General features: G+C 42.2%; 1 protein-coding gene across 1 annotated transcript in view; it reads right to left on the bottom strand.

Annotated features, from left to right (window-relative positions):
- Window positions 1–1,137: 1,137 nt before the first annotated feature.
- LOC307022744 (uncharacterized protein) overlaps window positions 1,138–14,599 on the bottom strand; it is a gene marked incomplete at its 5' end in the record, with an annotated part of 97,258 nt that continues 83,796 nt past the window's right edge. Inside the window, 6 exons of the mRNA XM_079655636.1 lie at window positions 1,138–2,550; window positions 2,628–2,684; window positions 4,445–4,558; window positions 4,651–4,695; window positions 5,128–5,196; window positions 5,959–6,222. Of these exons, the coding sequence (XP_079511762.1) occupies window positions 2,360–2,550; window positions 2,628–2,684; window positions 4,445–4,558; window positions 4,651–4,695; window positions 5,128–5,196; window positions 5,959–6,222 (740 nt within the window). The 3' untranslated portion in view covers window positions 1,138–2,359. The remainder of the gene's footprint in view (window positions 2,551–2,627; window positions 2,685–4,444; window positions 4,559–4,650; window positions 4,696–5,127; window positions 5,197–5,958; window positions 6,223–14,599) is intronic.

Raw genomic sequence — 14,599 nt, 5'->3', positions numbered from 1 at the left:
CATTTATCCATGCTGAAAGTAGATTTAGATGTGTTAGGAGTGAGATAGAGATTATTATCCAATATATGCATCTGATGAAGCATTGCATGAAGTCTGTTGATGATCAGAGGCTGTTGTTGGGGCTGCATAAACGTTTTTTTATTTTTGTTTTGTAGACAGACCATGCAGGCCTCAGAGAGTTAAACTTGGGCCTGCGACCATAGTTTTATTGTATTTTGTTTTGAAAATCCATAGCGGAGGTTTGTGTCGTACTACATGCGGTGTATTTTGCATATCTCTCAGTAGCCAACAATCTGTGAGTCTGTTGGCTCTGACATAAACTCGTGTTTAAAATAATACTACATAATAAATGTAGTCTACATTTCATAATAAGAGGTGTAAAACCTGAGAGGATTTTAAATCGCATTTGAACTAAATGCTTATACAATCTGTAGTTGTATTTGTATTGTTGATTTAATGTGTGAACGAGGCGATATGGAGAAGGTTAAGCTGTCATTATTAGGCTGTAATTTGTTATATACTGTTGGAATGGGTAAGCAGGCCTATTGTTTTGGGATATTTGTGGAGTTAGGTGGTCCATGAGTGTTTTTTATTGGTTAAGTGTACTTGGTATGAAAAAGTTTAAGAAACACTGCGTTAGTGGATTGGCAAAGGGGGAGCCTCGCTGCGGGGAAATTATACAGATGGCTAGTCCGCCCCTGAAAATGTCTATGCAAACGTTATTATTAATAATAATTTTTTATTTAGTTTTTTTCATTTGAATTTTGTAATCATCTCGCGACCCCCACTCGGGGTCTCGCGATCCCCCGGGGGGTCGCGACTCCCACTTTGGGAACCCCTGCTCTAAGCAAGGAGAAATGACACATAGTAAAAATGAAAACACACAATTATAATTCAGGATGTCTCATATCAATGGCAATGATAAGAATGAATATTTGATCAAGGGCAGTGAAAATATTACTTCTAAAAAAAAAGTGGTCTTGTGGCTCAACTTGCCCCGGGTTAGGGGTAAGTTGATCCAGGTCAGGGGGTAAATTGAACCACTGTTCAAACCTGGGCATACCTGTTCAAACCTGGGCATACCTACAACAAATCTTAAAGGTAACTATAAACAATAAATAACAAACCAAATACAAGTTTAGTTTTTCTAATATTTTTAATATAAATTTCGATTTAATTGATTGATTTTTTTTAACATGTTAAAAGGAAAAGTAATCATACAAATGGTGATACAATTTCATACATCTTACCAATCAAACACAGGGTAAATGCAACTTTAAATGTAGCCTACAATTAGCTCTTATTATCAACTTGGCCTACTTTCATTCATTTCTCCATTGAAAAACTGGCTCAACTTACCCCAAGGCCCATGGTTCACTTTACCCCATAGCCACCATTTTAGAAAAAATAGCCTAGCATTACAATTCAGAGTCATCTTTAGCTTAATGATTCACATGGTTTAATACGCTGCCAACGCATCAACATATACAATATTTGTGTTGAAACCTAGATATTTTTTTTTTGACATGACAGCCGATATAGCTGACATCTAGAAAATTTACTTTGACAAGCAAAAAACGTTTTTTTGTAAAAATGTTTACTTACCAGACCACAATGAGCATCTTTTTTTCCACAGGCAATGAGAAATGGGTGGAGCTTACATAATTTCTGTTCATGTGATTACAACTATAAGGCATTGCCTGGTTACAGGGGGTGGTTCAATTTACCCACTGGCTCAACTTACCCCCTTCTCCCCTAGTCATATTTCGTGAACCCTTTGAAGAGTACTGTCACACCGGTGTGATCATTCACACAATTTAAGCCCGGGGGAGAAATGCTAACGCTAATGCTACATTAGCATCGGCGATCTTTTCTACTTCATGCTATCTGGACAAATGGTTGAAATTAAACATTAAAAAGATCAGGCAGTTCAGAGAGAATCAAAGGAAGACAGGCAGGCAGCTTTGCATGACATTCTTCAGGATGTGTTTCATTGTGGTGATAGTGAGGGTAGACACTGTATTTGTAGTGACGGCCATCTTGGTGACGTGTGTTGTTGTGCGAGGCCAGATATGTAGTTCATTGAGCGTTTCACACAAAAAAATGTGTTACTTCACAGTTTTACGACACATTTTCTTTTTTTTTTACTTGCAAATTATCTTTTAAATTGACAAACACGTGTAATTCGTGGCACAATTCAAACGGGATCGTCCTCTCTCCATTGACTTCAATACATAATTTTTCTGAAATAAGGTCCCATGGAGGTCCACCGGAAGGGGATGCACTTCGCCACTCTATAGAACACACTACAGGAAAGGGCCCAATAGGGCCCCTTTAACCTTTCATTAGACTGGATATGTTAGAGTGCACGGAGCAGCAGAGAAGCTTTCTGTTTAGCAGCTGGTCTGGTGACGACAGCAGAGTAGATGACGTGGTCCTGGTTTTGGTCTGCTGGAGTCCTGCTGGGTCCCCCTCTCCAGTTCGGTCGGCCCAGAGAGGCGTAATGGATCGACTCCTCCTGCGGAGACGGGCTCTCAGAGTCCTGACACTCTGAAATGATACAGGCGTGTATAGTGAGGGGAGAACACACCTGACTAATGAATGAAACAGTAGAAAAGGTGTGGTACCAGTCTGTGTGTTGGACGTATTCCACGGCTGCAGCTCTGTGTCTTCCTGACTCTGGGCTGCAAACAGAGACAAGAGATGAAGATGGACATAAAGATGGCGGAAGTTTGTTTACAATGAATACGCTTCTCAAATGTTATGAAAAGAATAAAGAAACATGCTGATTATAGGGTCAGGGTTCACTTCAACATTTAACACACCCAACTGAAATGTTACGTTTTGTTTTGATGATGGAGGTTTCTTGCTCCCTCGATCTAATTTAAACAGTGAGATAAACCATTTTCAAAAGTGTGTGAAGTGATCAGAGATCTTCATCATTTTCAAATTTCAGGTGTCTCCTATCAATCAATTGTTGTTGGACTGTTGCATCACCTTGATCAGAGACCCCATGTGGTCAATTGAACTGATTGGATTAGGAAAGGCACACACCTTATTATAAAAGGTCTCAGAACTAAAGTAAAGCCGTGACATAAGCCGCGAGTACTTTTCCCCATACTTTCCCCCGTACTTTTCGCGTTTAATTCTGTTAGTACCCCTTATGTCGCCTTCACACCAAAAAGAGTACTGAGTGCCGGGAACTTTTACCCCCATTTTTAGTGCCTGCTGAGAGATGGTACTTTCCTGGGGGGGAAAAGTGCCCCAGTTCTGATTGGCTGGGCGAATTGCAAACCACGCCCCGTAAAACTCTGAAATGTTTTGCAGAGCCGCCATTTTATTATCCTCGCATTAGCATTATTAGCATTAGCATTCGCCCAGCGCACAAACGCAGAGAGACTAACTTATGGCAACACAAAAGAAAACATGGGAGCGGTGGAGATGAGGAGGTGTCAGCGTTCTGGCAATTTACCCGGAAGGCTTCAGTAGAAGCTGCTGGGAGTCCCAGCAGCTTCTACTGAAGCCAGTCCCCAACTCCGGGGACTTCCGGCCGGGGATTCCGGGTGGCAGTATACGCCGTGAAGTTGTTTGCAGCCTGCCAGTAAACCCAAAGCAGAAAGAGACGAAGTGACGTCAGCGGCTCATTTGCGTAATCTTCCCTCAGGGATAAGTACTCCGGTGTGAACGCGATTGGTACTTAGTGCCCTGGGGTAATAAGTGCCGGGGCACTAAGTGCCGGGACTAAGTACTGCAAAGTACGCAGTGTGAACGCGGCTATGGAAGGAGCTGACGGCAGATCTCAAAGACAGGATTGTGTTTCGCATGATCAGGGGCAGCCAACTAAGAAATGTTGCTGCATTGTAGGTTTTGAAAAAAAGACCTCAAAGACCGTAAGAAACAAAGAACTTTGGTCATATGAAGCCAAGGTTAGGAAGGTTTCTAACAGTGAAATCACCTGGAAGTACCTAAATGTCAGCCATGATACTGTAAGAACTGTCTGAATTCTCTATACGTTATGGAAGGAGCTTCAATGCTTCCTTCATGATCTTCTTTAGCTCTGGTTATACTTGACCATCCTTAATTATATCCTTCATTCACTAAAAATGTTCTCGGAATTAACCAATCGCGACCGAACAAATGCAGAATATTCTCTTCATCGACTCGCGAAAAGGGAAGTTTGATTTATTTTTCTGTCCTCTCGTTATTTTGTGCGTAGTAAATGTAATGTATTTACTGCTATTATCAACAGTAACACCTTACATTACTGCGTTACAGACACATGTAATCTGATTACACATTACCACAGCCTAGAGAACCATGCACAGTGCCATCCCCATACAGGGAAGCTTGGTGGAAGCGTGTCGCTGTGGGGATGTGTTTCAGCTGCAGAGACTATGGGATGGTCAGACACAATGACATGTGGGGCTCTCTGCCAATCAGATACCCGCACATCTGTGTTTCCTTCTCCTCCTGCACCTCATGCCGGTCAGTAGAACACAGACCCCGGCCATGAGGAGGATCATTAACCCCATCACTGCCACGGCAACCATCAGCAGGGCTAAGAGAACACACAGAACATCTGCTCAACAAACACCCAAACATCCACATCTGTACACTCTGCATGACTCAGCAGGGAGTGTGCTGACTCACCATTCACAGGTGTCTTCTTCTCCTTCTTCTTTATTTTAACCTCCTCTGATTAATAGAACAGAAACACAACTCCAAACTTAGTTAAAACAATTAAATATAGTTTATATCCTTTTGAAACAGCTTTTTTTTTTAAGAATGTGAGTCACTTACGAAATAATAAACTCCAGATACAATTAAATTAAAAGGAATTAAACTAAATTACCTGATTTGGAGTATACTAGTCCAGTTCTTCTGATCCATTGTGGATATGCATATTACATATTTTTATGATACTTGGAAGAAAAAATAAAACTAACCATTGTGATGATGTTTTATTTAGAAATAGGTTATCTAGTAAAGTAAAGTATAAGGATTTTTGTTATAATAGCTAACATTATCTATTATATATATAAAGCCAGGTATAGGTTGTAAATAAATACATTTAAAATAAGCAAAAAAATAATGGCAATAATTTTGTGTGTGGTAAAGTTATCCTACCTGTTTCCATGACGACAGCTGTTGCAGTTGTTCTGGTGGTTGGCTGGAGGATGGTCGGCTCAGGCTGCACTGATAATCAGAAAAGACATACCTTGTTTAGCTGAAATGTATGTTAGTAAGTCCAACGTTACTCATGTAACGGGAGAGATTTCTTTTTTTTCTCGTTTAAAATAAACTTGTTAATAAATGGAGCAACATGGACTTAGCTTAATTCATTTAAAAAAGGCAACCATATAAAAGTTTAACTGGGGATTTAATTTCTCTGTTGATTTAAAGCTAAACAATGATTTTATAATAAAAATAACAAAACATCTTGGTGGTGCAACCAAACCATAGAATGCAATTACTGGAACTATTGTCCCTTTTTTCTTTTTTACATTTCTTTACCCTGCATAAGCTAATAATCTACAGCATTACACTAGGTATTGAATAAGCATTCCAATGTGTGACACAATGGTAGTTAATTATTCTCATAAAAATCTTAATTTATGAAATGAAGGGATTTCTATCCACTGGCTTTTAATTTGAAATTGAAACAGGAAGTGTTGAGCTGAACAACCTGATGCACTAAGAAAAAACCGTAAGTACATGCAGGAGCTGATCAATAAAACAACACATAAAAGAGCCCCAGTACGCCATGCTTCAAATAAAACCATGGTACCTTCTGGAGCTGAGGTAAATAAATACCCTCTTTGATAATAAATGTAATAAATACAATTATCAGTGGAACCGTAGAAGCACACTGGGGTCTTCTTTATTTTGTTTATGTTAGTTTTTCAGAAAAGATTGCATTGTTTAAATTAAGTTTTTTAATTCCAGCCATAGGACCACCTGTGAGGACGGAGAGTCTGGCCTGCAGCTTCCCGTTACACTGGAACTCTCCGGAGTCCTCTGGCTGCAGGTCCTGGATCTGCAGGGCCTCGTTCCTCAGGCTGATCCGGCTCCTCTCTGCTCTCACTGTGCCGTTCCTGAACAGCGTGAGCAGGGTCAACCACCGCCCCCCCTCCCTCCGCTGGGACCACCTCTTCTTGCGTTTGGAGGAGTCGCTGCAGGGGAGCAGCAGGGTCCGGCCTGCAGGAACCAGGAAGTCCTCGCCTGAGGGCACAGACACAGATGGATATGGACTCTGTCATCAGGGAATGGAAACTCTTTAGTTGAGCATTGACTTCAAACTAAATGCTTGAACACTGGTACTGATGTCTTATGATTCTGGATGATTTTAATTGGAAGGCTTGGCCAAGGAAACAAACAATTGCATTACAAAAAAGAATACAGAGAAGTGTTAATCTGGTTTACCATTGTCAGACAAACTCTCCTCAGCTCTGAATATTTAACCCACTCTTAGGACATATGTGCCTGTAATGTATATAAACATGTATACACTACATACCAGAAACAGAGGCGCCACCTAAAGGTTGACATGGAAATCACAATTGTTATCTTTCTGGTGTGACCTAACAGCGACCTACGACCTACCTGAGTTGAGTGAATCCCAACATGAAAAGGACATTCATCCTCATATCGAAATATCCATAAAGGGTACTGTATTTATGTATATACATATTTTTTCAACTGTGTGTGTGTGTTTACTTATGCTCAAATTGGACTTTCATCAGCTCACACACCAGTCATTTGGGGACGCCTTTCCCTTTGGGGACCAAAACCACCGTCCCCAATTAGATTTCATTGTGAATGTATTCAAAATACTCCAAAATGTATTTTGGCCTTAAAATATCAACTGTCCCTAAAAGGGACTTTTTTCAGATTATCTGTGTGTGTGTGTGTGCTCACCACTCCACCCCCCCACTCAATCTGTGTATAACTCTACATCACCCCTAGTGGTAGTGTGAGGGATTGCGGGGTCCCCAAAAGTGATGTTTTTCATATTTTCTGTGTGTCCAGGGCCCTATAGGTAGCCCACATTAAGCCTGATAATAAAGCCATAATGATGGCTGCTAATGTAGCTTGCACTACAGCGTGCTTAAATAATAAATTCACTGGTGATGTGGTTTGACCAATACAGGCTTGTATACACTTTAATCATGTTTAGTGTAATTGTTGAGCTGCTTTTCTTATTTTTTCCACTTAACTCCCTCCTGTGCTAGATAAAGGTGATGTTGGCATCATTAACCAAGTAAATGTACATTACTATGCATTGCAAGCTATTGGTAGCATCTAGCTATCATTATCATGGTCAGCTACTATACATGCAAATCCTACCTTGGGTTGAGATCATGTGACTGTAAAGTACCTCGCATTTAAGTCAGGCCTTGTGCACGGAAGCATCTGTATTTGATTTGTTTCTCCATATTTACAGTATCGCAACAGCACTACAGCACCACATTAAACTTCTCTTTTTGTGATCATGTATTTTGCTCATTCAAGGGTTTGCATTCAGGTGAGGTGCAGTTGATCTTTGTATGAAAAACGATTTGGCAAACTATTTACCCTTAGGCAGTTACATAATCTGGTGTGTTGGCTATACCCACAGATACTCTCCTTTTAATCAGAAACTAAATTAAATGAAAATATGATAATATGTCTACAAATGTTAATTTAAGGTGAGAGCAGCCAAACACTGAACATTAATATCAGAAGTTTTCTAAAAGCAATAGTGCAGAATCTACTATTATGCCAGAAGATCTACTTTGCTTATGAAATTATGGAAAGAAAGCAATGTAAAGCAGACCACATATCCAATACTTGCGCTTCTTTACTCATATCGGACGGCATGCTCATTGGGCGACAGAAAAAAGGAGGAATAATTTATGGTTTTCACTAACTCCTTTGGTTTCGAATCGTACCCTTCAATGCAAATGACTGAGCCTCATTGGTAAGACGATTTACTGTGGTGGGGAGTTCCCCCAAATAGTCTGTTAGTCAACCCTAAAGGCATTGATGTACTAGTGAAGAAAGGCTCCACTTGGGTGAACGTCCCCAATTAGCTTTGAGTAAGGTGTGTGTGAAAAGTCCCCAAAAGTATTGATGGAATGATACACCAGTGACCAAAGGTTTGACTTGGTTGGACGTCCCCGACTAGGTTTGGGTAAGGTGTGTGTGAAATGTCCCCAAAAGTATTGATAGAATGATACACCAGTGACCAAAGGTTTGACTTGGTTGGACGTCCCCGATTAGGTTTGGGTAAGGTGTATGTAAAATGTCCCTAAAAGTATTGATGGAATGATACACCAGTGACCAAAGGTTTGACTTGGATGGACGTCCCCGATTAGGTTTGGGAAAGGTGTGTGTGAAAATTCCCCAAAAGTATTGATAGAATGATACACCAGTGACCATAGGTTTGACTTGGATGGACGTCCCCGATTAGGTTTGGGAAAGGTGTTTGTGAAAAGTCCCCAAAAGTATTGATATAATGATACACCAGTGACCAAAAGGTATAGGCTAGGCCGTGTCTCAATTCAGGGGCTGCATCTTTCGGAGGACGCAGCCTACGCGGTCCACGAAGGATGCAGCCCACGTAGAAATGAGACGGTCTAGCCTACGGATCACTACTGTTGCGCTGCTCCAGCAGCCTGATAGCAAATGAGCTTACAAGCTAACTCAGCGGAAAATGATCCAGAAACTTTACTTTTACTTTTTTACTTTAAACATTTTTCGGAGATCACCGTCGGCGATGGAATAAAGTGGACCATGGCCAGGTAAATACGATCAAGCTGTTCCTTTAGCCCCCAGTAATGTTACATGAGCAAGTTAACAAGTACATTATATATAGCTGATGTCATTTAATCATATTATTTCATATACCAATACCAATAAAACAATATGTTTTTTTTAAATGAACAACAGCATGTTGTATAGATTGAGTCTCAACAATATTAGTTTTCTAATCTTAATAGCTGTGATTATAACAGTTTATAAAACGGACAAGTCAAATCAAGCAATCTGATTGGTTCTTAGCCGTGATATACTGAGCGTATACCACGGGTAGAATTGTAAGTTACTTTTCACAACAAGTCAGTATCCCTCCGCCTCTGAGAAAAACAGTATACCGTTGGGCTGAAAAGCAAACTGCATGCAGTTTGCTTTTCATACTGGAACAAGAAAGCAGCGGAGAAGTAACGGGGCAGAAGCCCTCCTTTTTTACGCAGCGGTCTGGACATAGACATCAAACGGCAAAACATATTCAGTGTGCAGTTCCTTTAGCATTAGGGCAGGGATATCTAGATACTTTTGAAGGTTTAACATAATGAATTGTGCTACTTTTAAAGCAAGCAACGATGTTTTCAAATCTGTAATCAAAGAGGTCCGCAAAAACGCTATCGACCAATCAGATTGCTTGATTTGACTTGTCAGTTTTATAAATATATTAAAATTTCTTCCGTTACGAAACAAACTTACAAAGCATAAAATGGAAACATTTAAGATTAACTTCGACCTCCGGGGGGGTCTTACTATAGTATGGATGAGTGGATTGAGCAGTGCCACAGTTGGTAACCGTTTTATAAAAGCAATAGCTCACTTCAGGCCGTGATATATGCTCATTATATCACAGCTAAAAAAAAAACTGATAATAACACACTTCCTTCCACCTCCTCTCCGCTCCTCCCCCCCATCTCACATTCCTCCCCGCACTGTCAACCTGGACAACCTCTCACCTCTTCAGCCTGTGACCATACCACGCCCCTCCCACTCAACTAATATTGCCCTCCTTAACATCCGATCACTCAACAAGAAAGCCCTCATCCTCCATGAAATAATCTTGGAAAAATCCCTTGATTTCCTTCTGCTCACCGAAACCTGGCAACAGCCCGATGACTTCTTCTCCCTCAACCAAACATCCCCCCCTGGCTTTAAATACATCACTAAACCCCGCCCCTCCCGCCGTGGTGGCGGCCTTGCTGTAATCCACAATCAGAACATCCAGATCACAGAACTAACCCTCCCCTCAGTATCATCCTTTGAATTCATTGCCTTCAAAGCCCCTCCCTCACTGACAGTCATCCTCATCTACCGGCCTCCTAAACCTCATCCCTCCTTCCTCTCCGATTTCACTGAGTTCCTCACACTTGCCTCATCCCTCTCTCAACGTCTGTTACTACTTGGTGACCTCAACATTCACATTGACTCACCCACCTGCAAGCTGGCATCCGAATTCACAACCCTACTGGACAATTTCTCTATCACCCAACATGTCACCTTCCCCACCCATGAGAAAGGACACATTCTTGATCTCTTCTGCTCTACCAACCTCCCGGTGATTGACCTCCACCCTTGCCCATTTCCCCTCTCCGACCACAAACTCATACAATTCAACATTGCCCCCCCCACCCGAAACCCCTGCCCACCCAGAAACATCACCTTCCGTAATCTACATTCCATTGACCATAACCATCTCTCTGAACTGCTATCGTCTAATCTCCCCCTGGACGCAACCCTCAGCTCACCTGACGATCTGCTCAACCACCTCAACTCCACCCTACTCACCTCCCTCAACACTTTAGCCCCCCTCAAAAATAAAACTGTTACTTTCAAGACCTCCTCACCCTGGTTCACACCCGCACTGCGTAAAATGAAGCAGCGAGGCCGCCAACTTGAACGTCTTTCAAAGAAATCATCCCTCACAGTCCATTACATAAGCTACAAACTCCATCTCAATGCATACAGAGATGCTCTTATTGCCGCTAAATCTGCCTACCTCTCCAACATCTTCACTGACCCCTCCCGTAACCCCAGGACCCTCTTCTCCACAGTTAACAAGCTCTTCAAACCTCGTGCTGATAACCTCCCTTCTTCTACTTCCGCTACTTGCAGCTCATTCCTCCAGTTTTTTGCAGACAAAATTAACACCATTAACCACTCCTTCTCAGCTCCATCTGATATACAAGCATCTCCCCCAACCTCCACCGCTACCATTTCTCCCCCCATCTCCCTTGACCTCCTGACTCCTCCTCCCCAGCGCCACCTTTCCCAGTTCAACCTCGTTACCCCAATTGAAATACTCCATCTGATCGGTTCCTCAAATCCCACAACCTGCTCCCTTGACCCTCTACCCACTCCTCTCCTGAAGTCCTGCCTCCCCGTCCTCTGCCCCTATCTTGCTAACCTTTTCAACTCCTCGCTGTCCCATGGAACCGTCCCCTCTGCCTTCAAAACTGCTGCCGTTACTCCAATCCTCAAAAAACCTGGTCTTGATCCCTCCTCCCTCACTAATTACCGCCCCATCTCCAACCTACCATTCCTCTCAAAAACTCTTGAACGCATTGTAGCTAAACAAATTCACTGCCATCTCCAAACCAACCAGCTTTATGAACCCCTTCAGTCTGGATTTCGCCCTCACCACAGTACAGAAACTGCACTCGTCAAAGTCCTCAATGACCTCCTCACCTCTGCTGACACTGGTTCCCTCAATATTCTCATCCTCCTCGACCTGAGTGCAGCCTTCGATACCGTGAGCCACAACATCCTGCTCACCCGACTCAGGGACATTGGTATTGAAGGTATTGCACTCAGATGGCTCCAGTCCTACCTCACTGAACGATCCCACTTCATCTCCCTCCCCAACCACTCCTCTGCCACAGCTTCAGTCACCCAAGGTGTTCCTCAAGGATCAGTACTTGGACCCCTCCTCTTCATCATTTACATCCTGCCCCTCGGTCAGATACTCCGCCACTTCAACCTGGACTTCCACTGCTATGCTGATGACACTCAGATCTACCTCAGCACCAAATCCCTCCATAACCCACCCCTTACCCACATCGATTCCTGTCTGACAGCTATTAAAACTTGGATGCAACATAACCTCCTCAAACTGAACAGCAACAAAACAGAACTCCTCCTAATTGGCTCCAAATCCACCCTCAGCAAGGTCACTAACATAACACTCACCATCGATGGCACCATTGTTTCCCCCTCCAATCAGGCACGCAACCTTGGCGTAATCTTTGACCCCACCCTCTCCCTCGAACCTCACATCCGCCAAACAGTGAAAACCTCATTTTTCCACCTCCGCAATATTGCAAAAATCCTACCCTCTCTCACCCGCCCCGCAGCCGAACGACTAATCCATGCCTTCATTTCCTCCCGCCTTGACTACTGCAACTCACTTCTTTACGGCATCAGCACTACATCCCTCAACAGACTCCAACGGGTTCAAAATGCAGCTGCACGTCTCCTCACACATACCAAATCATGGCATCACATCAGCCCAGTCCTCAAAGAGCTCCACTGGCTTCCTGTCTCCCATCGCATCAATTACAAAATGATGGTCCTCACCTACAAAGCACTCCACCATTTCGCCCCCCCTTAACTCACAAACCTTCTCACTCCTTATCAACCCCCACGGTCCCTCAGATCCACCGCAGCCGGACTCCTATCCATTCCCACATCCACACTCTGCAGCTTTGGGGACAGAGCCTTCTCAGTGGCAGCTCCTAGGCTCTGGAATTCCCTCCCCCAAGATCTCCGTGACTCTGAGTCCCTCACAGTCTTTCAGTCCCGCCTCAAAACACATCTTTTCAACTCTGCCTACCCATAAGCCCCCCTCCTCTCAATCAATTTCCTCTTGACTGCCTTTTTATTTATTTTACTATACTTACTTGTTTGCCTGTCCTTGTTTGTCTACCCTCCCTCATATTGTAAAGCGTCTTTGAGTCGTGAAAAGCGCTATATAAATAAAATGCATTATTATTATTATTATATACCACGGCCTGTCGTAAGCTATTGCTTAATTATATTCTCCTTCTTCCCCTAAACCAGCCCAGATGATGTCCCACTGACCCCAGGTCAGCACCTCCAGGTCCAGCAACATGTGACCCCCTAAAGATATCCTATTATTCCACTCCATGTATACATGTTGTAAATAATGGTTAAACCTCAGTAAATGAAATAAACAATGTGTTTAACAATTACTATTTTAATTCAATTTAGTATTTTCCTCTAATCACAAAGTAGCGGTAAGAATATATGTGACCCGCTCTATCGAAATCAGTCGGAAGTCGCAACGGCTCATTTCAAAATAAACGTGGATTTGCGTAAAAAACTATTTTTTCGGGGTTCGGGTGTTTTGTTTGATTTTAAACAAACAAAGTCTTGGATTTCAGAATGTGAAACTTCTATTTCCAAACTCACACAATAAATACATTCTTTAAGCTTATAAAGGGAAGAGGACAGGCAATCTGCTCTTCCGCAGCGCCGCCCCCCCTCCCTCCGGCTGACATTATGAATGTAAGCGTAGAGTAATCATAAATAACACGGCAGGATCCGTTACAGTTTGTTTTCATCTGATTTCAATTAAACAAAGTCTTGGCTTTCAGAATATTAAACTTGTTTCGGCAAATTCAGATGATAAATACAGCTTTGAAGCTTGTAACGGCATAAATACAAGCGGAGAACGGATTAATGTAACGTCACAGCAGACATAACAACAGCCGGTGTTTCTCGTGAGGGTTTTCCCTGGGAACGCAATACACACAAACGCAAAATTACACAAACACACACACACGTATACACACACACACTCGTGAGCTTCTCCCAGACCAGTAATCCAAACGAAAATATATTCCCTCCGTAGTATTTTGATCATTTGCTAATAACCAATCAGATCGATGGATTCCAGAGAAGAGAAAACTTTAAAGGCCTTTTTCTCAAAATGATGACTCGGTGACAGTCATTATATAATGTGACATATTTCGCTTAATATTTGGAGTACAAAAACAATCCTGATATCATTAGAAAGCTAGGAATCTCCTCTTTCCAGCAGTGTATACAACTCAAAATGTGTCTTCGGGTTAATGCGACTGATTTCGATGGAGCAGGTCACATATCCATCCTCTCTCATCATTAAGACAGAGCCCCTCCTCCAACAAACACGAACGCGCACATGAACAATGAGGGCGAGAGATAAGTTTGTGCACAGATGGAAGGCTGACAGGCAGGAAGGCCATCCAGTTATTTTAGCCGGGCCGGCTAAAATGATTGGTCGTGCTTTTTACAGTACTACGGCTTCCACAGATGACATTTTGTTATGGATTTTTTGTCAAAGCACTTAAGATATTCATTGCTATCGGGATGTTAAGAGCATTCCATGGAAAATAACAAAAAGTGTATCTCTAGCCGGTTTCTCAAATTTACCTACCCCACCTTTAATATAAACAAACACAAATTAGATTAAGTAATATAATCTTAATTGTAGATTACATCTAGAGAGTATTGCAAATAAATAAACTGTTAACAGCAATGTAATAAGTATATAAAGTATATGCAAAATTATAAGTTATATATGGCACACAGATGTGATTTGTTAATCTATCATTATCATGGTCAGCTATAATACTTGTGCAAACCCCACCCAGCATTGTAGCTTGCGCTACATTAGCATGAATACATTAGAACTACATGCTAGCTGCACTGGTGATTTGGACTAGCCTATAGGCTGGCTTACCTCTCCTTTGCGCATGTTCAGTGTAATTATGGGGATACTTTTACACTTTAAAATTAGTGTTACTTAATAGTTTTC

This window comes from Notothenia rossii (genome assembly GCF_949606895.1).
Source record: "Notothenia rossii genome assembly, chromosome: 10".
Classification (NCBI taxonomy): Eukaryota; Metazoa; Chordata; class Actinopteri; order Perciformes; family Nototheniidae; genus Notothenia; species Notothenia rossii.
This window is presented reverse-complemented; position numbering and strand designations above follow the sequence as displayed.